The following is a 23095-nucleotide window of genomic DNA, read 5'->3' as shown; positions in this document are numbered from 1 at the left end:
CCCTGCACCACGTAGCTCCTGATTGAAACCAATGCCAAGCAACACAAAGCTTTGAATAAAGAACATAAGGTACAACTCTCAGGACTAATCGGGTCCCAGTATCCAGGCTGACTTTCTCCCGGTCCAGCGCGACCAGATAACCACAGTTGGCACTTTGTGCTTCTTGGTGTTATTTTCACTTAAAACCTTGAAATTCAATATTTCTGTTTCTACTGATTGGATTTTTGTCATTTTGGCATCATTTTATTTATTAAAGCTTGTTCAGTGTTTGTAAATTGGTTTGGGATTTGTGTTGTGTTGTGTTTTCACTTTATTACTGTTTGTGTGCCGCATGAATACGTTATCATTAATAATAATGGGGTATCCCAGTAGCATGCAGAATCTGGGGAATCACAACAGTATAAAGACAAAGGTTCTGCAATGTAGCATGTGATTATTTTGTATGAGTAAAATCTGTCCACCAAGTGTAAACAAACACACTACTGACACATATTACAAATGACAACACCACAGTTTACTTGGAAGAAAATGAAAGATAGATATATTAGAAAGTCATATATCGTCTGGGCTAATACATCAAAAAAGAATATAGTACAGACCGTGAACACTTCTTGTGACATATGTAAATGTGCCTCAGAAATAATACAAGTGCTAACACAATGAACAATGAAAAACATTCAACAAAAGACAATGAACATACATAAAGGAATTCGTTATTGCGTCCCAATACAATAGGAAACCCAAAAGAGACATGTGATTTGCATCCTCTCATGAGCATGTCTGTCTGGGCTTAGTGCACTTAATAATAGCACGCCGATGTTTCGACCCTCAGAGAACTACTGTGGTTAGACAACATCACCAAGGTGTCTTCATCAGGACTGCGTACAGTCTGCATGGTATGGAAATTATATACTTAGTGTCAGTGTGCATAGATGAACTAAAAATTATTGTGCAAAGTGAGCATTGCAAAGTAGTCTCACCTGCTGTTTGAGTTTCTCAAAAAAGAAGGAATCCGCGTGTTATCTCCTCTAACTGGTCACTACCTGTGTAGTAAAATATATTTAACAGGCGCTTAAACAAATACGCAAAGTGGAGCTGAGATACTCTGGCCCATACATTAAGCATGGTGAATGAAAATGTCGATTGCTGGAGAGGCAAACATTATTCCAATTGGTCTTGAGGTCAAGAATGAGCCTGTCATCTTTATAGACATTCCCAAATTTCAAGAGAATATCAGTTTTGAGGCGAACAATTGTTCCTGGCAATGGTTGGTGCTAGGAGTAGAGACTGCCCTGGAATACATTACAAAATTGGCAAAAGATATAAATGACCTCAAGAAGACAGAGCCCTCAATAACGCTAAGAAAGCCCTAGAGAGATTGGAAAAACATTGTTGAATTCAATCCAGTTACCCAGACAAGGAAGCTAGACAAATTAGCCCGAGATATAAGACCCTACGACAAGAAATTGACATATCCCTACATCACCGAAGACTATTACCAACACGATAGTCAAGGCCAATATATCAATAGGGGCAGACATTTTTTGAATCATCACACTCCAGTGGGCCAGACAGTGACCACAAACACTCAGTGGCAGTACGTCTGGACGCCAATACAATCAGGGCCATAACTATCAGGAACCACTTTCGAGACCTTTTTTAGGGGATGGATGATGGCCTACACACAGGCGAGGGGGAGTAGAATAGGGTTGGTCACAACAGAGGCTGGAATAGGGGCAGTGGGAGAGGACGGAAATCAGTGAGATTCTACCCTCAAGTCACACATGGGGAGATTCAAACCAGACAACAGACCTACAGATGGTAAGACCACTACTACTAGTATCTGAGAACCCTAGATCAAACCAAAGTCAGCTAATGGTTTGAGTGAGCAGACAGAAGACCTGAGTGATCCTATTATCAATCTATCCAAACACCATCTCTCTCCCTCGGAGCAGTCAGTTCTCTCCAAAGGTTTAAGCTTTGTACCTACTGCACCCATGAATTATTTTAATACAAATAATACAAAGATAAAATTGCATAATTTCTTTAGAAAGGTACGCATGCAACACTATTTTTACAAAAACCCTAACCCCATACTCGACAAGATGTTCTCTGCTATACCTTTACGAACACAGTCTATCTTTACACCTCCGGCACATCTAGTTTTGAACAGAATACTAGTATTTGAACAAGTGATCCTGAGGGACATTATGCAAATGTTTGGAAAAAAGAAACATATCAAACATAATGTCACAAGAGATGAACGGCTCAGACTAGAATCCGTCAAAAGCAATGCTGATATTATCATTAACTCAGCAGACAAAGGGGGAGCCATGCAGGATACTGCAGACTAAGGGGTCTAGTAGGATGGCAGTCGGATGGCTGCCACCGGGCCGGCGGTGGTCATCTGCCCGCGATCGCAACCCAGAAAACCGCCGGTCCCATTAGCATGACAGTGATGACCACAGCGGTGAGAGTTTCCGCCCGCCACTTTTCCGCCGGCAGCAGTCCACACGCTTGCCTGGTGCAGGGCCAGGCTCCGCCGGCATGATTATGGTGCCGGCGGTAGCCAGCCTTTCCGTGGAAGTGGAACCGCCATGGAAAGGCATGCGGAGAATGTCTCCGGGGGCCCATTGCGGCCCAAATGTGTTTGGGGGGTGTGGGTGCACTGGGGGATACCCATGGTACCCCCCTACATGTCCCTGTACCAGGTGGCAGGCACTGTGTAGTGCATGCCATGCAGTGCAGGGATATGCTGGCCATGCTTTTTTGGAAATCGCGGCGGTGCTGCTGGCAGCAGCAACCACCGCAGTGTTAAATGCCGCAATAGTATGGCCGCGGTCGGATCTAGACTGCAGAGCATACTAATTGGACCGGCGGTTATGCCGCGGTCCTAGCAGGCGGTGTTTTCCCGCTACCATGGCGGTCGGAGTGATTTTCCGACCGCCATCGCAACATTGACGTGCCATTATTAAGCGTACCAAGCCCAAACAGACATGCTCATGAGAGGATGCAAATCACATATCCCTTTAGGGTTTCCTAATGTATTGGGACGCAATAATGAATTCCTTTATGTATGTTCATTGTATTTTGCTGAATGTTTTTCATTGTTCATTGTGTTAGCACTTGTGTTATATCTGAGGCACATTTATATGTCACAAGCAGTGTTCACGGTCTGTACAATAGTCTCTTTTGATGTATTAGCCCAGAAGATATAACTTTCTAATATACCTATCTTTCATTTTCTTTCAAGTAAACTGTTGTGTTGTCATTTGTAATATGTGTCAGTAGTGTGTTTGTTTACATATCATTAGTTGATGGTCCTAAAATCTTTGTGGACAGATTTTACTCATAGAAAGTAATCACATGCTACATGGCAGCGCATAAATACTTTACACAATGCCTCGAAGTTAAGCCTGATTGCTTTGTGCCAAGCTACCAGAAGGTTAAGAACAGGTTTATTTAGTGACTCTTGTCGTTCACCCTGAACATGATTGTGGTTGTTGCCTGAGTGGCGCTTCCGCCCCCCTCAACAAATAACCCAATTTCTTACACAAGGTATTTATTTTTATCTGAAATGTGTTTTCAGTATATGCTCTCACTAAGTATGTAATTATCAACATAAACTTTTCTTGATGAATTGCTTCCATGATTAAGAAGTAAATAAACAATAGGTTTGGCTATATCATGATGCCTTCAAAAAGTGTTATAATAGGTTTTGATGTAATTACATATGGCGATCAAAACAGTGACTTACGGTAGTCTGGGGAAATAAAGTTATTGTTATGAGTTGATGTGTATGATTCCTGGGAGGACCCAGAATGGTTAAGGTGAGTGAACTTTCAGTAATTTCACTGGAAATGTTTATGAAACATTGGACTAATAGTACTACTTACTTCAGTTCACAAACCTACTGCTGGTAATCCCCACCTCCAACTCTCTTAAATTTTCTATGGGGAGGTCTTCAGACATGTAAGTTTACTAATTAGTAGTAAATGTTCGTGGGACATGGGAGAATGGCTGGAAAATGGAGATAACTTACTGTAAAACAGCAGGGGTGTAGGGAGGGGTTTAGGGATGGACATGTTGATTTTCACACCCACCCACTAAAGAGTACAATCATTGTTATTCACAAACAGCACCTCTAAAGTTACTACAGCCAAAAAAGGCTACAAAACAGTCATAAATGTGCTCCATCACAACCTTGGAGTAAGTGTAGCACCACACATGGCCACTCAGAGGTACTGTAACCCACTGCAAAGGAAAGTAATGGAGACATGAACTTAAAATAGCATTCCGAAGGAAATAATGTTAACTACATGAAATTATTTATACTTTCAATTTAAATATACAGAAATTTAATATTTCATAATTTTAAAAATTAATAATTAATTTAAATTAGTTAAATACAACCTTTAAATACATTTACTAAATAATAAGTAAATATTAACATGCCAGTGAGGGTGGGTTTTTTCTAAGAACTTTATTTTAAAAATAATACTTATAAATAAAAAGAATACAGTTAAAAAAAAAATACTGTTTAATAAACATTTAATTTGCTGAGTTATTGTTTGATAACACGTTATTTATTGTTTTAGGTTAATAGTGATGTTTTAAATTAACTTACAGATTTATTTGACTCTAAAAAAATTGCATATATATTTTTTAAAACATTAAACTGTATTATTTCTTCCCTGCTTTCAGTGTGACGGAGATATGTTAGTATAAACTTAAGTGTAAATTAGCACGTGGAAATAGTGAAAAGCAAAGAAAGTCTATTTATAGCAAGGTGCCAGAGTAAATTTACACATTAGTAAATCTGCACGTGTAATATACCTTTGTGAATTGGGAAAGCTGAGTGTGAAAAAATGGTTCTAGCTGTAGCACAGCATCAAAATTGGTAATTGCTGCAATATGGGAAGTGGAGCACCAGCTGTTTTTTAATGATAGCAAAGACTGTGGGCAGTTCTTGATATGGCACAATTGTCTTACTGAAACCTAGCTGTGAAGAGTTGGTATCACTGTGGCAACCTCCCACTAGTGGACTAAATAAAAAAGTGTAATTGTTGTGTTGTCACGCCTGATCACACCATGAGTTTTGAACTTGTTGTCCTAATTGGTGGGGAAGAGACCTCAAGGTAACTACGTTTACCGATTGAGAATGAGAAGGATACCTGTGAAAAAAGCATTGGGACATAAGATTTAAAATGGAGCATGCTGTCTTGACATGCCGCAATCATCGACTGGTTATTTTAATGGTTGTCTTGGAGAAGTTGGATGGATTGAAATGCTTTACTGTTATGTTTTAATTTGGCACTCTGGGTTTTCTCATATTTGCATATTTGATATGTGTTACAGTATATGAAACTTAAAAAGCGAATCACAAAAATATATTTACTTTTGTGAGTATTGCCTACCAGTGAGAAATTCCAACTGCAACAATCCGACCAAATTCCATGCACTTACAAAATTACAGTGAGTAATCACAGTGAGTTAATGCCTCGACGGACATCTGCGGTGATCTGAAGGGCATCAGTTTAAATCCTGGTAATTGGTACTCAGCTCACCATCATTCTACGTTTGCCAAATTGAGTATAATTATGGGTACTAGTAACATCTTTTATGTACAGCTCCTAGAAATGACAGTAGTATTGTATGAAACACTGAATACAAACAATTAGTTATTGTTGGTAAAAAATAAGATTGTCTAATGGCAGTTTTTAGCCTTCTTACATAGACCATAAACATTGTTGAATTTTACGCTTCATTATCTTGGACATAAAGTAGTCCACACACTAACTTATTTTGATGTAAAGGATATATTATTTTCACCTAACCTAGCAAAATGATTTCCCATTGTTCAGCCTAGACCACACTAATTGGTGAAAATACTCTTCATAATCTTGATGTTTCAACAAGGATTGGGCATTTCAGAAGTTCAGACCATCTTTGAGCCGGACTGTGACATTATCTTCTAGACAGTCCATGGGTTCACAAACCGCAATGTCAAGGGCTTGTACCAATGAGCAAACATTTGTTTGTAGTGAAATATATATTGGAATGTGATAAAGCGATCCCTAAGTTAGATTCTGCCCAGTCTCCTAATATTCATAGGAAGGGTTGGAGTATCCAGTGCCACACGGGCTCTAACTAAGTCACCTTGTCTTGGTAACAAAATCAACTATAGCTCCTTCTTTCTTCCTGGACAACTTCCCATCTGAACCCTAGTCAAGTCATCGAATATTCTTGCGAAATTTTGGCTCGTTATGAGCAGATGAGAGCTGGGGAGGAGTTTAGGTGGCACAGGTCTCACAGTGGGGCGGCTGAGGAATTGAAAGGCACTAGTTTGAGGATGGAGCTTCTCTCTTCCCAAACCAGTGCTCTTACTTTGGGAATGTTTCGCACTGACCACACGCACAATCTTTCTTACGAACTTCAAGACATTTTGCAATATCAAACTTTTACTCTCAACCAAAAGGTTGCAGATTGGGACAGAGCCATGTCCTTGTTCACTATATGAGGGGACAATGAGTGAGAGTATGGCAAAAGTGTAATAGGTGCAGCATCTACATTGGCATCACCTTTTTTTATATGTATAGTACAGAGTCTGCATTAGCTACTCTATAATGTGGTTACATTAAAAGGCATTAAAAAGGCCTTTTTTATTTTTTAATGTCTAGATACATATGTATGGCATTGCAGTAAAATAAATGTGGCCCAATAATGGATGCTATTTTCATCAACTGTGCACACATCTTTTCCTACAAAGTTAAGGTCAGAATTCATGTTATTAACACAGTACAGCGAGATTGACATGTTTACTGCTTCACAGATTACAAATTACACAATTACTTTATAAAGGGTAACAACTCTCCTCCTAGTCACTAGGCTTATTCAATGCAAATTTACAGTGCTGAACAAATTTAAACCTTTGCGTTCTTGGGACGCATTAAAAATAACATGTTATACACCATATATGCAGATGTACAGAGTATGCTATGCCATTGATTACCAATGTTAAGGGACGGGAGGGACATCAGGACCCACTAAATGATTAAGTGAATAACTGAAAAGTATAAAGCTTGGAAAACAAGAGTTACAGGAAATTTGCAGATTTAAAAAACAAAGTAAAAATGTTAAGTCATCCTCCCTGTGGTTGAGTACAGGGCCTGATAGGATGCATAAGTGATTGGTCCTGGTTGGGGTACACAAGTTGGGTGGCTGGAGGCCTGACTACTAGCCAGTCCCTGCAACCTACTCCAACTGTGCATGGCTGATCAACCTGCGTGGTGAAGAGCCAGACGCATGACCAGTTGGGAGTAGGCCCTGGCAACAGTCTACTCACTGTGGCCAACCAAATCATTGTCTTACAACTCCCCTACACCCCCCACTCACCTCAGTGGAGACTGGATACATGGGTAGTTGGGTGTCCAACAATGCCACACATGACTGAATATAGTGCGTCATGTAGGCTTGACGCAGAGATAGCTCTGTCACCAACTGCTAACGTTCCTTAAAAAAAAAAGCTCAGAATTTCAGTAAAATCTTAGTTAAAATAAAGTTATGGTTTGAATAGGACAAAGACTATATCATTCTCATGAGTAGAAAAAAACCTAAGCAATTCTCCTGAGAGAAGAAAATAACAGTTTAAATTATTTTATTGTTTCAACGCAAGGGAACAGAAGAAAATAGTGGAAGTTGTTCTAGGAGTTCAAACACTAGAAGGACACGCAGAGCAGGTGCATAATCAAGTGGCTCATCTTTTTCTCATGATTGTTTCTAATCCTTCAAAATATTAGTTAAAGTAAGTTGTAATGATGTTGTCTTTATAATTATTAATAAATATAAGTTGAATGTCTTTGAAAAATGTAATAAAGTCTGGAAGCCATACTGTAACATGCAACTGTTGTAATATTTTCTCCTGTAGCTCACTGCAACTTTGAGAAACTTTGCAGATCTTCCTCAATCAAGGCACACGTTCTTGGTCAGCAATGTACTATCAGAGTTGTGTATAGTTTTGGAGCAACACATGAGTGACAGTGATGTGTGTACCAATATTGCAAGATTATTCAGGTAGGCAAGATTGCTTTAAGTGCTTAAAACAATTTCTCACAAAAATCTTGTTATCAAAATGGATAAACTGCTATTAAATGGCCTTTGTGTATTTTGATGAAGCTAATTGTTGACCTGCATCGCTTCACCAGACTACAAATTTGATGTTTGCTGGTTTTGTCAAACAGAATATATAATTTAAGTTAATGGTATGATTTTGAGACTTGAGGTTTTGAGACTAGAAAAAAAGTCTGTGTTTTAACTTGTATGGCCCTTTGTGGATAATGCACGCTTCTTTCTTGTTAGAAATGTGGTCTCTAGTTGGCAGAGGTATGCACCCTGCCCAAGTAGGGACACCACTCTAGTCAGGGTAAGTATAGTATACACTAAAAGTGTATCCGTGCTCACTATACTAAAGAGGCAATGTGTAAAGTATTTGTGCACACACACACTGTAGCACAGTGGAAACGCCACAAGAGTACTCCACACCAGTTTAGATAAATAGCCAATATTTATCTCAGTAAAACAAGACTAAAATGACAAACATACAATATGCACAATTCAAGATATTAATTTATTTATAATTTAAATCAATATGCAGTGCTTAGAAGTCAGTAGCTCCAACTGAGGCTATCTGGTCGCGCTTGACTGGGACAGATACAAAAGATTAGTCTGACGGTGATGGAATACGGGCCTGATACAGGAGTCACACAGACTCGCTGACAATACCTTTGATGCGTCTATGCTTGAGGACGATTCTTTGAAACCCAGAGGTGATGCATTGCTTTCACAGGCGATGCATCAGTTCCGAAGTAGGGCAACGTCGTTAATGTGTCAATCTCAAGAGCACGTGCGTTGGTTCTGAGGCGTCGATATCGAACCGCTGGGCAGGAGGCGATGTGTCTTTAAGAAGTCACTCTGAGCCGGGGATGTGTCGGAATTGGGCAGTGTCCAAGACTCATGCAGCAGCGTTTCTTCAGAGGCACTGAGGCAAAGTCGAGGCTGCATTGTAAGTCGAGGTTGTTGCGTTGCGCAGTCTGCGAGTGGGGACCACGGCTTTGGTGCAGGCAGCTGTGATGCGTCGGTTTCACAGAGTTGCGCCGGGTCAGAAATGATGCTTTGGAGTCGATGCATTGATTTCTTGGGTTGCAGCACAAGCACTCACTTCCAAGGGCCCAGAATTGGATTTGGCAGACCAGGACTCCCAGTAGAGGAGCCCAGTTGCTATCCCTGAGAATTCAGAAAGAGACGGCAAGCCCAAACAAGCCCTTGGAGAACATTTATCTGCAGGATTTAGAGAGTAAAGTCCAGTCCTCTTACTCCCAGGCAAGAAGCAGCAGGCCAACACAGCAAAGGAAGCAGCAAAGTAGCAGTCTCTCCTGGCAGCACAACAGCTCTTCTTCTTGGCAGAATGCCCTCAGTCCAGAAGTGTTCTGAGTATATGGTGTTGGAGGTCCATTACTTATGCCAATGTTAGCTTTTGAAGTAGGGAGACTTCAACAAAAGGTCTTTGTAGTGCACAATACCCTACCCTTCCTGGAACCTGGCTCCAGACACACTATGGAGGGGTCTGGTGGGTGGGGGGGTGATTACAGCTATTTTCGCAGGGACAGGCACAGCCCTATGCAGGTGCAAGTGTCCGCTACTTCCACCACTCTAGCTTAGGGCACCAAACTCCAATTTTCTATCTGCTTTGCTTCCAATTGGAAGTTACACTTGTAAAGTGTTACAAAGGCAGCTCCAATGCTAACCTATGGGAGAGACAGGCCTTGCTAAAATGAAAAATGAATTTAGCGTTTTTTCATTACCAGGACATCTAAAACACAAAATTACATGCCCTACCTTTTACCTACACTGAACCCTGCCCAAGGGCCTACCTAGGACCTACCTTAGAGATGTGGTACATGTAATAAAAGGGAAGGTCTGGTCCTGGCAAGTAGATGAACTTGCCAGGTCGAAATGGCTGTGTAAAACTGCACCCACAGGCTCTGCAGTGGCAGGCTTGAGACTTGTTTGAAGGGCTACTCACGTGGGTAGCACCATCAGTGGATCAGGCCCAATAGTAGCATTTGATTTACAGGCCCTATGCACACATAGTGCACTGTACTAGGGACTTATCAGTAAATCAGATATGCCAGTCATGGAGAAACCAAATGCCATTACATTTTAGACACTGAGCATATGCATTTTAGCACTAGTCAGCAGTGCAAAAGTGCCCAGAGTCCTAAAACCAGCAAATACGAAGTTCAGCACACAGTCAAAAACATGAGATCAGAAGCAAAAAGACTGGGGAATCCTCGCTAAAAGATGCCTGATCAACACTTCTTATGCACTCCTTACGAGAATCTAATTCAGGAGTGTTTATGCCATTGGCTAAAGATACTGTTCAGCTGTTAAGGATTCCTCTAACCCCCATATGAAAACCCATATATTTTGTGTTCTTTACACCTCAGTTTTAATTTCTGTTAATACATTTTTATCCCTGTAAAAGGACACTTCTTTCACCCCTGCACAGCCCACTGTGGTAAAAAGAAGTATGACCTGATGTAGTTCGTCTAATGGTAGATTCGTGGGGATACTAATTTGATGGAAAGTCACCTTGTAAATGTTTGTCATGTTAGACCGCAGTTCCTGCCAGCATTGTGCTACTTTTATAAGCACAAATAAGTTAAAAGTTCATTCTCCCTTCTGTGTTTGCCTTCCTCCCTTTAGTGAGGAATCCTGGCAGCAAATGTAACATATTTGGCCATATGTCTAATAAACCACTGGATAAATTAATGTGATGCATTATAGATCAATAGAAGTATTTTTTGTTTCTCCCTGGTGGCATATTTAAACTACATTTATTTATTTATATATTTAGACATTTTACATGGCGCGAACAGTTCCGAAAGGTGTTAGAGCTCTTAATAATAAAACAGGTTTCATTACAAGAGATGCAATTTGCAAACAGTTGCTAGTTATGATCATTACAAAAGGCACAAAGTGGCGAGTGAATACATACGGGTAGTTGCTCGTTTTGATCATCACAAAAAAACTGACTTACAATTGTTAGGGGTTTGAGGTGGTATAGGTTTTGGCAGCAAGATTAGGTTAAGTGGGGCAAGGGTAGTGCAGTTAATTTCAGTCTCCGGAAGAGTGCATTATCATAGTGGAGGTTGGCTAAGAGGACAACTGGCCAAAATGTCTTTCTATAAGAAGTGCTTTCAGCTCCATTTTCAAGGTCGGCAGTGAGGAGGTGGTGCGTAGTATCAGGAGTAGGGAGTTCCATGTTCTGGTCATGCTGCCCGAGAAAGATTGTACCATGAATCTTTCCTTTTTAAAGATCAAAGGCTCGAACAACATATCTTTATTGATTTGCAATGGTCTGGTGCCTCCCAATAGCATCAATTTGTTTGCTCGGTAGCTAGACATACATGTGTGTAAGGCCTTGTGGCTGATACAAGCAGTCTTATATATCGCTCTGGCTTCTATGGGGAACCTGCGAAGAGTGACAAGCATAGGTGAGATATGGTTGTTTCTTTTCGCCCCATAGACGAAACAAGCCACTGAATGTACAACGGATTTCAAAGTGATGAAGTGGGTCTTTGGGAGACCAGTCAGGAGAGAGTTGCAATGGTCATTTCTGGGGAGAACCAGTGATTGAACTAGGGATTTCAGATCTTGCTTAGGAATGTACCGTTGGATTCCACCAAAAAAGACATAGTTGATATTCTGCATTCCTGGCCATGGTGCTGATTTGAGTCTTAAGATTGAGTCTTCATTCCATAGGATACTCCCAGGGATCTGGCTTTATCAATGATGATGGGGTTGCTGTCAAAGATGTTGAGTGTTTCTATCCAGGTTTGTACAGGCAGTGGTGAATTTGAAGATGAAATGAGGAGGAAATCTGTTTTGGAAGGGTTCAGTTTTACGTTGTGAGAAGTCATCCAGTCTTGAACAGAGTTTAATGTGGTGGCAAGATAAGAGATGTCATTAGTGGATGGGATCTTTAAGTAGGGGTGGGTGTCATCTGCATACTGATGATAGAGTATCCCAGCCTTTCTTAGAAGGACTCCCAGAGACTCGATATAGAGGTTGAAAATGGTAGAATGAAGGATAAAACTCTATGGAACTCCTTGATCAACAGCCTTCAGTGAGGGGAGACAGTCATCAATTTTGATCCTCTGTGACCTACCCATGAGGAAGGATGTGCACAATATTAGGACTGCACTGTAATGCTCAGACATCAAGAAGTGTATTGCTGTATAAAAAACTGATGGCAGGTTGAGAAGAATCAAGAGGCAGGAGCTGCCAGAGGTTAGGACTCGAAGAGCATTATCGACTACCTGAAGCAGTGCTGTTTCATTGCTGCACCCTTGTTTGAAGCCAGATTGGAATTAGTCCAGAAGGCTTTGTTTTTTGAAGTGTTGGGCGAGTTGCTCTGCAGCACGTTTCAATGATTTTTGCAAGAAAAGGCAGGTTGGAGATGAAGCGAAAGTTGTTGAAGTCATTCTCATCTGCAGAGGGTTATTTGAGAAGTGGGGTGACTTGAGGTAGTCGGGGAATTATCCTTGGCTGGTAGAGATTCACCATTTTTGTCCAGTAAGGGAGCATGTGTGTGTAAAGGTCTTTGGTAATGTTACTTGGAATAGGGTCCACAAAGTATTTAGAGAGTTTGGTTTTCATGATGCTTGTAAGTAAAACTTCTTTCAGATTATAGCAAAGGTTTTCCATGTGTTCTTGGCTTTTCAAACCACTTTGGAATCAAATGATTGTGCATACTCTTCTGCTTTCTTGGAGGGCTCATCAAATTTGTGGGCAAGGAAAGGCTGTTGGCTGTTTTGATGAGATCAAAGAGTTGTTTGGTCGATTCTTTGCTTAATCAAGGATGGATCTAAACTGATTTGATTTCTCACTAAAGATATGCCTTCGGAATAGTAATCTTACATTGCAGAGACATGACAAATTAGTGGTGGATGGTGTCTGTCTCCATTTCTTGTACAGAGATCTCATGGTTTTTCTTACCTTGTATATGGCCTTAATAAACCATGGAGCAGTTGGTGTTGGTCTTTTCTTTTTGCTTTGGAGCGGGCTACCTCATCCAGCAAAATAGAGAGACTGTTGAGGCGGTGGGCAGTTGAGACATTGGCATCTGTGGCAGGACTAATGGGGGGTAGTATCTTCATTGTGGATTTGCTGAGTATGGTGATGTTTATGTTCTTTGTCGCAAAACCAGGAAATTGCTCTTTTTGATTGGCCTCTGGTCATAGAGTGAGGGAGTAGCAATGACATAGGAATAAGACAGTGGTGGGACCAGTCTACTGGAATTGGTTCATCAACTGAGAGGAGGTAATCTTTGTAGATTACTAGATCAAATATAGAACCTTTTGTGTGCTTTGGTTTAAGATTGGGCTGAATCAGATCATTTTTGGGGAGAAAGGTGGAAAGCTGGTTGACTGCAGAATCATGTGTTGCCCCAATGAAGATTAAAATCTTATTAAGATAATCGCCTTGTCATTTCGTGTTGTTTGGGCACTTGTGAGATCAATGTATTCCTCAGTAAAGGCTGAGTTGTCACCTGTTGGCTGATAGATAACATTTAGAGCCTTGTTACGATGATCGTCAGAAAGCTTTCTGAACCTCATCGCACTTTCAAAAGCGACGCCCTTATTACAATGGAGGTTGTCAGTTTTTAAGACGGGCTCAAGGAGCCTGTCTGCCAGTCGGAACTGGCAGGTAATCCCAATGGACAGCATGTTTGCATCCAGATTACGGTTTGTTTCCTGCAGAGTTTCCATGCTGGGCTTTCTGACATGGAAACCCTGTTAGAAAGTGACTTTGGGGGTCCTTAACAGGGCCTCCTTCAGCCAGCGGCCTCCGGTCCTATGCCCCCCCCCCCATTCATGAACACAAACTCCCTTTTCTGTGTAGGAGCTTGTGCTATGGCCGGTTACCGACCGCAGCACAAACTCCCATACAGAAAAGAGAGCTTGAGACCATAGGTCAGTCTGACCCGTATCTGTAACGGTGTCCATAAGGCCGTAAGTCTGAAAGGGAAGCTGTGTTGCACTTGTAGTTCCGGGGTTATCCATTGGAGTGTGTAAAAAGGGCCGTTAGAGAGCTCCTTGCATTGTAGGGAGTTTCTGAAGATGGCAGTAACGCCACCCCCAACTCATTCTACTCTACTCCCCCATTTATGGTGATGGAGTAGTTACTTGGGTGAAGAAGGTCGAATATGGTACAAGATGTGTCGTTGAACCATGTGAGAATGTGTAGGTCTAGGTAATAATACGTAATAGTGTCCAAGATTTCAAGCTTGTGTTTCATTGCTGATCTGCAAATATAGAGCATGCATCGTAAAACCGATGTGAATTATTTGGTGTCAGTTGTGTCTGGGGTATTGGTTGCAATGGGAAGGATGTTTCTGTTGTCTGGTCCCTACTTTGGGAGACACAGGTGTTTGGACCGTGTCAGGGAAATATTGGCATTCAGTGTTGCTTTGAGTTGTCTGGAGTAGTGGCAGTAGGGGGACATGATAAATTTGAGGTATTGTAGCTTGCCACTAAGATTTCAATATCAGTTTGGAAGAGATTACGGGTGAGTCTCCTGCAGTGAGGAAGGTGACTGCTTTGTAATATTTAGTGTCTGGGGAAGTGTGCCTTCAGCTGAGGGAGCAGAGAGTCGATTACAGTAGACACCCTAGAGCTTAAGTGGGATATAATGACATCAAGCTGGGTAAGTATTGAGGTGGGATAATCAAGTTTTTGGTCTAGAATCTATAGAGAAAAGTAGCATGATGTGAGGATCATTCAGTTATTTTTTTATTGGGAGATGGTTGTCATGGGTGACATTCATGGTTTCCATTGGTGAGGTGGTATGTTGTGTACTGTAGGAGCCGTTCATCATTGTGCGGGATCTGTTAGTGAGGTGTGGGGGAGAAAGCATTGAGTAGGGGGAGTAGAGTACGTTGGGTGGGCTTTTGGTGTATGGGGTGTGCATGAAGTGGGACTTGGCGATGTGGGATGAGAATGGCAGCCCAAGAGAGTGCAAGCCCTCCTCAAGAAGCAGTAGGCTGAGCTGAGCCAACTGAGCAACTTCTGCCCAATTTTGCTACTCCCCTTCCCAGCCAAAGTGATAGAGAAGGCCATCATCAAACAACTTGCAAGCCACCTCCAAATAAACCACCCACTGGATAACACTCAATCAGCATTTAGAAAAAAAAACAGCACCAAAACAGCACTCAAAGCGATAACCGACGTCATCCGACCATCCTGAACTGAGGAGAAACAGCAGCCCTTGTCCTCCTTGACCTCTCCATGGCATTTAACACAGCCTCCCATAACACACTTATCAGAAGAATCCACATGATTGGAATCCAAGGACCCACACTTATCTCAGTCTGCTCCTTCCTCACAGGAAGAACCCAAAGAGTCAGACTACCACTCTTCACATAGGAGACCAAGAACCTGATCTGTGGAGTCCCCCAGAGATCCTCCCTCAGCCCGACCCTGTTCAACGCCTACATGACACCGCTTGCCAACATTATCAGATCCCAAGGCATCACCATCTCCTATGCTGATCACCCCTGAATCATCCTCTCCGTGATGGACAAGACAACCACCACCAGAACCAACTTCCCAATTGCATGACCGTTGTAGCAGAGTTGATGAGAACCAACTGCTTGAAGCTCAACTCTGACAAGACGGAAATACTGGTCTTTGGAAACAAAATCCTCTCCATGGGATGCCACCTAATGGCCGACAGAGCTAGCACCAACACCCACCAACCACACCAGCAATTTGGGGATCATCCTGGATGACAAGCTCAACATGGTGGTACAAGTCAACACAGTGAGCGCTGCCTGCTTCCATATCCATCGTATGCTATGAAAGATCTTCAAATGGGTGCCATACCGCACCAGACAAATCGTTACGCAATCACACATCACAAGCAGACTCAACTTCAGCAATGTGCTCTACGCCAAAATCTCCAAGTAGCTCCTAGACACACTTCAGACCATCAAGAATGCCATCGCAGGAGGAGGAGCCTAGCGCGCATCCAAGATGGTCGCGTGAGCACAGGGCTCCCCGGACCCTCGCTGCTCCTCGGAATTTATCCTGACAATATCCTGATTTGGTTTATGGAATCTGGGAGATGACGACCGGCTGAGCACGTATCTCTTTTCAGGAATTGAATCGGACCCGGGAATCCTGAAATATCGTTGTTTGAACTTTTGGGACCCACCCGACGGAGGTGCCCGGGGCGAAGGTGAGCCGTGGGGCCGTGTCGCAGTTGAACAACAACGGCTGTGGCGCGGTGCCAGGGGCCGCTTGGCCACTTTCGGTTTCACTTTCAGACCTCAGGGGGCTGGCCGGTGGAGCGATTGAGGTGGCGGGGTGTTTCCCTGAGCTCTGCACAAAGCTTTGTCTCCACCTGCCACTAGAGTGCCTATCGCCTTGGGTCCCCCCGCACCGCCATACTGTGGCCTCGGGTGAGGCGCTGGTTTCCAGGGCCGGTATCCCAACTACTTTTGATCGGCGGTCCCCCTCGGAGTCCGTGGCCGCATGGGGGGCAAGGGGGGCCCCGAGGGGCGTAGGACTAAATCCTCCCTCCGTGGAGGATCGGTCCAGACCAACAACATGGACCGCTACACTCAGGGCAGAGGCTCTCCTGGAACGGCCGGTCCCCCCTCAGACGTCGCCGGTGGTGGCACATCCGTCTCTTCGGAACTTTCCCTACAGGACATCATGGGCGCCATTGATGGCATCAGGGAGACCATCGCCACGCAATACGAGGCCCTGGCCCGCAAGATCGATACGGTGGCGATTGATGTCACCTTAATACGGGCGGACCTCTCCAAAACAAACGAGAGGGTTCAAACTCTCGATGCGCGGACCTCCACCCTGGGTGCGTATGTGTCGGACCTACAGGCCGCGCTTGGCGACATCAAGGTGGTCAATGAGCAGATGGCCCGGCGGCTGGAGGACTTCGAGGGACGGGCCCGACGCAACAACATCCGTGTCATCGGCGTACCGGAGTCCTCCGACGACCGCCCGGTTGACCTCCTGGTCGAGGAACTCATCCTCCAACAGCTGACCCCTGCGGGCTTGAGTAAATTTTTTGCCGTTGAACGGGCACATCGAGTTCCGGGCGGGCGGCCACGGCCGGGGGCCCCCCCGAGGCCTATCGTGGCCAAACTGTTTTACTACAGAGACCGGGATGCGATTCTGCAGGCCTCGCGGGTCCATGGCCCGGTTCGACATGAGAACTCATCCATTAACTTTTATCCGGACTTTACTCAACTTGTCCAGAAGCAGCGGATGGGATTCCAGGGGGTGAAACGTCGTCTTCGTGAGCTGGGCCTAAAGTACTCTATGCTCTACCCTGCCAAACTCCGAGTGGAACATGAGGATCGGACTGCCTTCTTTGACTCTCCTGTGGCCGTGAGTGACTGGTTGGACTCGCTGCCGGACAGAGGTGGCCGTCCCGGGCCCTCTGCGGGTGCCAACGGTGACGGGTCCTCTTTGGGGTGACTTTTGGTCCTTGATTTTGCCAATTTGCACTGCTCAGCTGGGTTGTACTTCTTTGGTTCAGTGTGTTTTGCTAGTACCTGTATGGGGGGCGGGCGGGGACGGGTCCCTTTCCTCCTCCGGGGTCTTTTTGTAGACTGGGGTTAGTTGGGCGACAGGCACACTGCAATTTGGGGGGGTTTTTTGGCCCGCAGGGGTGCAGGGTGGGGGGAGTTGGGTGTTGGGGGGGGTGGGGGGGAAGGAGGGGTTGTTTTGTAGTGTGGTTTTTGTTTGCAGGGCGAGGTATTGATTTTCTTCCACTTTTGGGACTTGTGCTACTTGCGGGGGGACCTCTGATCTATTGGAGGGGATGGGGGGGGACGGGTTGAAGCTGATGTCATGGAACGTCAATGGGTTGGGGGACCGTATCAAACGGGGTGTAGTTCTGCAGTATCTGCGTCGTCTGACCCCTGATGTGGTGTTTCTCCAGGAGACGCATCTGGTTGGCAATGTCTGCCATGCAATGAACAGGGGGGGATACCGCCTCGTGGCTCACTCTGGTTACACAACTGGCTCCAGGGGGGTGGGCATTCTCCTGCGATCCTCACTTCCGTTGGAGATCACGAGGGTGGTCTCAGACGACAGAGGGCGTTATGTTTGCATGACTGGGAGGTGGGAGGGGCATCCCCTTGCCCTGGTCTCAATTTACGTCCCACCGGGCCTCCAGAACTCCACCTTCGCGGACTTGGGTCGAATGCTGCTTGAACTTCCGGATGGCCTTTTGCTTATGGGCGGGGATTTTAATTCAGTGGTCTCGGGTGACCTGGATCGTCACCCACCCAGGGCCCTCCCCGCCGCCCAGGCTTGGCTAGGTGGTCTGTTGGAGACCTTCGGCCTGGTGGATAGTTGGCGATTAATGCATCCGACCCAATGTCAATACACCTTTCACTCTGGGGCACATTAGAGTCTTTCTAGGTTAGACTATTTCCTTATGCCCGTGGCGCAGACGGGTCGAATTCGAGAGGTCAGGCACCTGGCGAGGGGTATCTCCGATCATTCCCCGCTGTGGCTTCTCTTTGACACCGAGTCGCGGTCTGCAGGGCGGATCGCTCCCATTAACCCGTGGTACCTGCGAGACCCTACGACCCGCGAGAGTCTGGTTAAGGCTATGGACCAATACTTTCTTGAAAACGAGGGGTCTGTGTTGTCTGCAATGTCCCTGTGGGAAGCCTTTAAAACCGTAATCCGCGGACACGCCCTCTCCCAGATAGTGGTGGCTAAGAAGCTCAGAAGTGAGGCGGTGGTGAGGCTGGAGACTGACATCTCGGGGCTGGAGTCGGCCTTGGAGGCGGGTGTCACTCCGGACGGGCTCCATGCCCTCAACCTGAAACAGTTTGAATACAGAGCTCTTGTCACCGACGCTGCCAAAACTATGTATAGGGAGCAGCAGGGTCGGTTGTATGATGCCGGGGACAAGGCGGGAAAGCTGATTGCGTGGCTGGATAAGAAGGAGAGAGTGAATCGTGTGGTCCCGGAGTTGCGTGTCTCGGATGGAGTGTGTGTGACTGAGCCTGGTGAGATTGTGGAATGTTTTGCCGACCACCTCCGGACTGTGTACTCCCCGGTGACTGATAGGGATGAGGAAGATTCTCGCCTTCTCCTGAGGGACATTGCTTTGCCTGGCCTTTCTGCCGAGGACCGTGAGCAGCTGGACGCTCCCTTGTCGGTAGATGAAATCGCGACTGCGATTCGGTCCCTTCGCTCGGGCAAGGCCATGGGTCCCAACGGTCTACCTATCGAATTATATAAGTTGCGCCCGGATAAACTAGCGCCCTTCCTCCGTCGTATGTTTCAGGAGTCCCTCGAGGCCGGTTCCCTTCCGGTCGACCAGCGACTGGCCACGATAGTCGTGATCCCCAAGGACGGTAAGCCACGTGACCGCTGTGCCTCTTACAGGCCTATCTCACTGCTAAATGCGGAGCCTAAAATCCTGGCTAAAGTCCTTGCCAATCGTTTGTTGAGCGTCATCTGCGATCTGATTCATCCTGATCAATGCGGCTTCATCCCACACCGCAACACCGCCCTCAACTTGCGGCGTCTCCATGGCGCCCTCGCCAGGGCAGAGTACCTCTCCGAACCGGCCGTGCTGGTTTCTTTAGATGCCACGATGGCCTTTGACACCATCGAGTGGCCATTCCTCTGGGCTGTTTTGACCAAATTCGGCTTTGGGGAGGGATTTCTCGGCTGGGTGAAGCTTCTCTACACGGGACCCATGGCTCAGGTGGTGGTTAATGGGCGGGTCTCTCGGCCCTTCGCTCTTGGTAGGGGTACGAGGCAGGGGTGCCCGTTGTCCCCTCTGCTCTTTGCCCTCGCCCTGGAGCCACTCGCCGCTTGGCTCCGCTGGGAGCCCTCGATCAGGGGGATCCGGTGGGCCCCGGGCTTTGAGGATCGGGTCTCGTTATATGCTGACGATATCCTCCTGTATCTTACCTCGCCGCGGCAGTCGCTTAACGTTCTCTTCGATGTTCTGACTTCCTACGGGAGAAATTCGGGTCTCACGATTAACTGGTCTAAATCCTGTGTCTATCCTATCTCCGGTGGCCCCCCTCTCCTGCCGCCTCGGCTTCCGATCCAAATATCTCTGTCCGGCTTTAAATACCTGGGGATACACATCTCGTTGGACCCGGTAGCTCGCTATGAGCACAATCTCCTGCTTCCGCTTCGGCGTTTGAGGGAAGACACGGCTCGGTGGTGTAGGCTGCCCCTGTCCCCACTGGGTCGGGCCGCATTGTTTAAAATGATGTCCCTTCCCAGGTTCCTCTATGCACTTCAGAACTCCTTCGACATCATTCCAGTGGCCTACTTTCGGGAAGTAGAGAGCCTGCAGAGGAGACTGGTGTGGGACGGACGGGCACGTATCGCCCTGGCCAAACTCACTCTCCCCTGGTACGACGGGGGCATCGCGCTTCCCGACATTCGCAGGTATTATTGGGCCTCACAGCTATCAGCCATTAACCACGCCACGTATGCGCCTGGCTTGAACCCGGCGTATGAGATGGATAAATTCCTGCTTCCCGGCGGTAACTATAACAGGGCGCTTTACTCCCGCTCGGCTGGACGGACCCTGACGGGCCCCACTAAGATCGCGGTACGGATTTGGAAGGCGGCCAATGTAGCCATGGGCTGGAGTGAGCGACTAACATGCGCTACTCCTTTATTTGCCTCCGACCGACTGGGAAGCCTCTGGACAACGAAGGGGTTTGACCGTTGGGACACGATTGGCATCAGTAGAGTGGGAGACTTATGGATGAAGGGCGCGGTTAAGACCTTCGCGGCGCTCCAGAGCGAATACGAACTCACGGAAAAGGAGTTCTTCCGATACGCCCAGGTTCGGCACGCCCTGCTCTCTGTCTTTGGGGAGGGGACCAAGATCCCGGCCTCTTCGCCCCTCGAGGACCGCATCCTTGATGGTCATGTTCCCGACAGTACTATCTCCTTAATCTATAAAAAACTCATTAATAATCGGGCTGACCTATTGGTGCGCCTTCGGGAGACGTGGACGGGGGACGGGGTGGAATTAGACGACGAGGACTGGCAGTCCGCACTATCATCCCCCAAGGAAGTTGCCATTCCAGCCCGCCTCCGCCTGGTCCAGCTAAAGATTCTCCACCGGGTGTATGTTACGGGCCCCCGTCTGGTCTCGATGGGATTCTCGGAGGATGGGCTCTGCAGGCGGGGGTGTGGGCTCAGTGCCACCTTTCTCCATATCCTTTGGGAGTGCCGGGAGGTGGCGGAATACTGGCGTCGGGTTCATGGGGTCATGGGACAAGTCACCGGGGTGGCGCTGCTGCCGGAGGTGCGTCGCTGTGTCTTGAATGTGTGGGAGCCCAATGATTATAACGCGGCGCAGACTCGGTGGGCGGCCCTGGGCTACATGATTGCCAAGAGGGCTATAGCGCAGCTTTGGGGCGCCCAGCGGCCACCCACCGTGTCAGTATGGAAGGAAAACATGGACTGGTGTATGTTCAGGGAGAAGACTGTATATGTGGCCCGCGGTAAACCCGGGGCATGGGGTAGAATTTGGGGGCAATGGAACGTATATCGTGGGGGTATCTGTACGCCCCCCCTAGTGGACACCGATATTGCTTTGTCCCCCTGACCCTTGATGGTTCCTCGCAACTGATTGTGATAATCGAATATAGAAGTTCCTCTCCCGTTACCCCCCCCCCCGATCTTTCAGTACTCCCTCCTGTTGATAGCTAATTGAAGTCTTGGAGTAAAAGTCCCCCGGATGTAGCCTGACCCACGTTTTTTTTTTTTTTTTTTTTTTTTTTGCCCGTATGCCTCGCCTTTTGTTTTTTGTTGTTATTTATGTTAAATGTATGTCTCCTGCCTCTCTCGAGCTATCCTGAGCCATTTACGGGGCTGGGCCCCAGGTGTCGCCTACTGCCTTGACTAATGTACGATCCTTTCTGTATCTAGCGGCCGGCCCTGGTGGTTGTAGGCCCATGCTTGTAACTGATTTATTGTTTCAATAAAACTTTGGAAAAAAAAAAAAAAAAAAAGAATGCCATCGCAAGGCTCATAGTCAACCTCCCATGCCGCACCCACATCTCACCCCATCTCAGAGAACTCCACTGGCTCCCTGTTCACAACCACAGTCAATTCAAACTCCTCACACACACACAAAGCTTTGCACAACACTGGAACAGCATACCTGACAGCCGCATGCACTTTCACCAGCCCTTTAGGCAACTATGCTCAGACCCACGCTCCCTTTTACGCAAAACCAGAGCAGGAGGTCGCTCATTCTCATACATCATACCCAAACTATGGCTCAACCTCCCACAACACATCAGAGCTCCCTCCTCGCTTCCCAAAGAGGCTGAAGACCTGGCTCTTTGACTAACGCTGCAGTGACCACATGCCTGCACACCAACTCAAGTTCCTGGATACCCTCACAGGTGATTAGTGTACTCGAAATAGCATAGCATAACAAATAGTCATAGCTGCTATGGTACATAAATAGGATTTGACAACAACGCATGACTCTTAATCCTCTGAGATGGTGGGTGGGGATATCCATGGCAGTGCAGCATGGTTAAGAGACCACTACAGTTATGCTTCACCCCTTTGTCAACTAAACTTCACACCTCTGGTGGCAGAAATGAAAGTATATCGAATTGGGAACCTCCCATCACCAACTTGATTGTTTCTCCCCTTTCTGTATTTCATCTTGTGCTCCAAAGTAACTGGAAGGGAGACACAGCGCTCTATAAAAATTCTAAATTAAACATCACCAGCATAGAGTGCTGGTGATGTCTCTGCTCCTCCTGGTGATCAACACCAAGGATGACCCTCAAATTAATCTATTAAGCCTCCTGGCCTCCCCACTTCCTGTTTCAGTTCCCAGCTCCCAGGGATCCAACAGAACCAAACTCTCTCTCATGTTACTCCGTGGCAGATCCAAAGAAAAACATTTAAAAATACCAGTTAAAGTTGCATTTTTCAAAAAGGAGAAAGCACCATGTGCCTGTTATTTAAATGATCTT

General features: G+C 46.0%; 1 protein-coding gene across 2 annotated transcripts in view; it reads left to right on the top strand.

The window, feature by feature from the left end:
- The window catches only part of ARMC2 (armadillo repeat containing 2), a 486620-nt gene that overhangs the window by 323780 nt on the left and 139745 nt on the right, over window positions 1–23095 (top strand). For both annotated transcript variants that reach the window (XM_085611202.1, XM_085611201.1), the window contains exon 11: window positions 7928–8073. In XM_085611202.1, the coding sequence (XP_085467328.1) occupies window positions 7928–8073 (146 nt within the window). The remainder of the gene's footprint in view (window positions 1–7927; window positions 8074–23095) is intronic.

The sequence above is a fragment of the Triturus cristatus genome, chromosome 6, assembly GCF_964204655.1.
Source record: "Triturus cristatus chromosome 6, aTriCri1.1, whole genome shotgun sequence".
Classification (NCBI taxonomy): Eukaryota; Metazoa; Chordata; class Amphibia; order Caudata; family Salamandridae; genus Triturus; species Triturus cristatus.
This window is presented reverse-complemented; position numbering and strand designations above follow the sequence as displayed.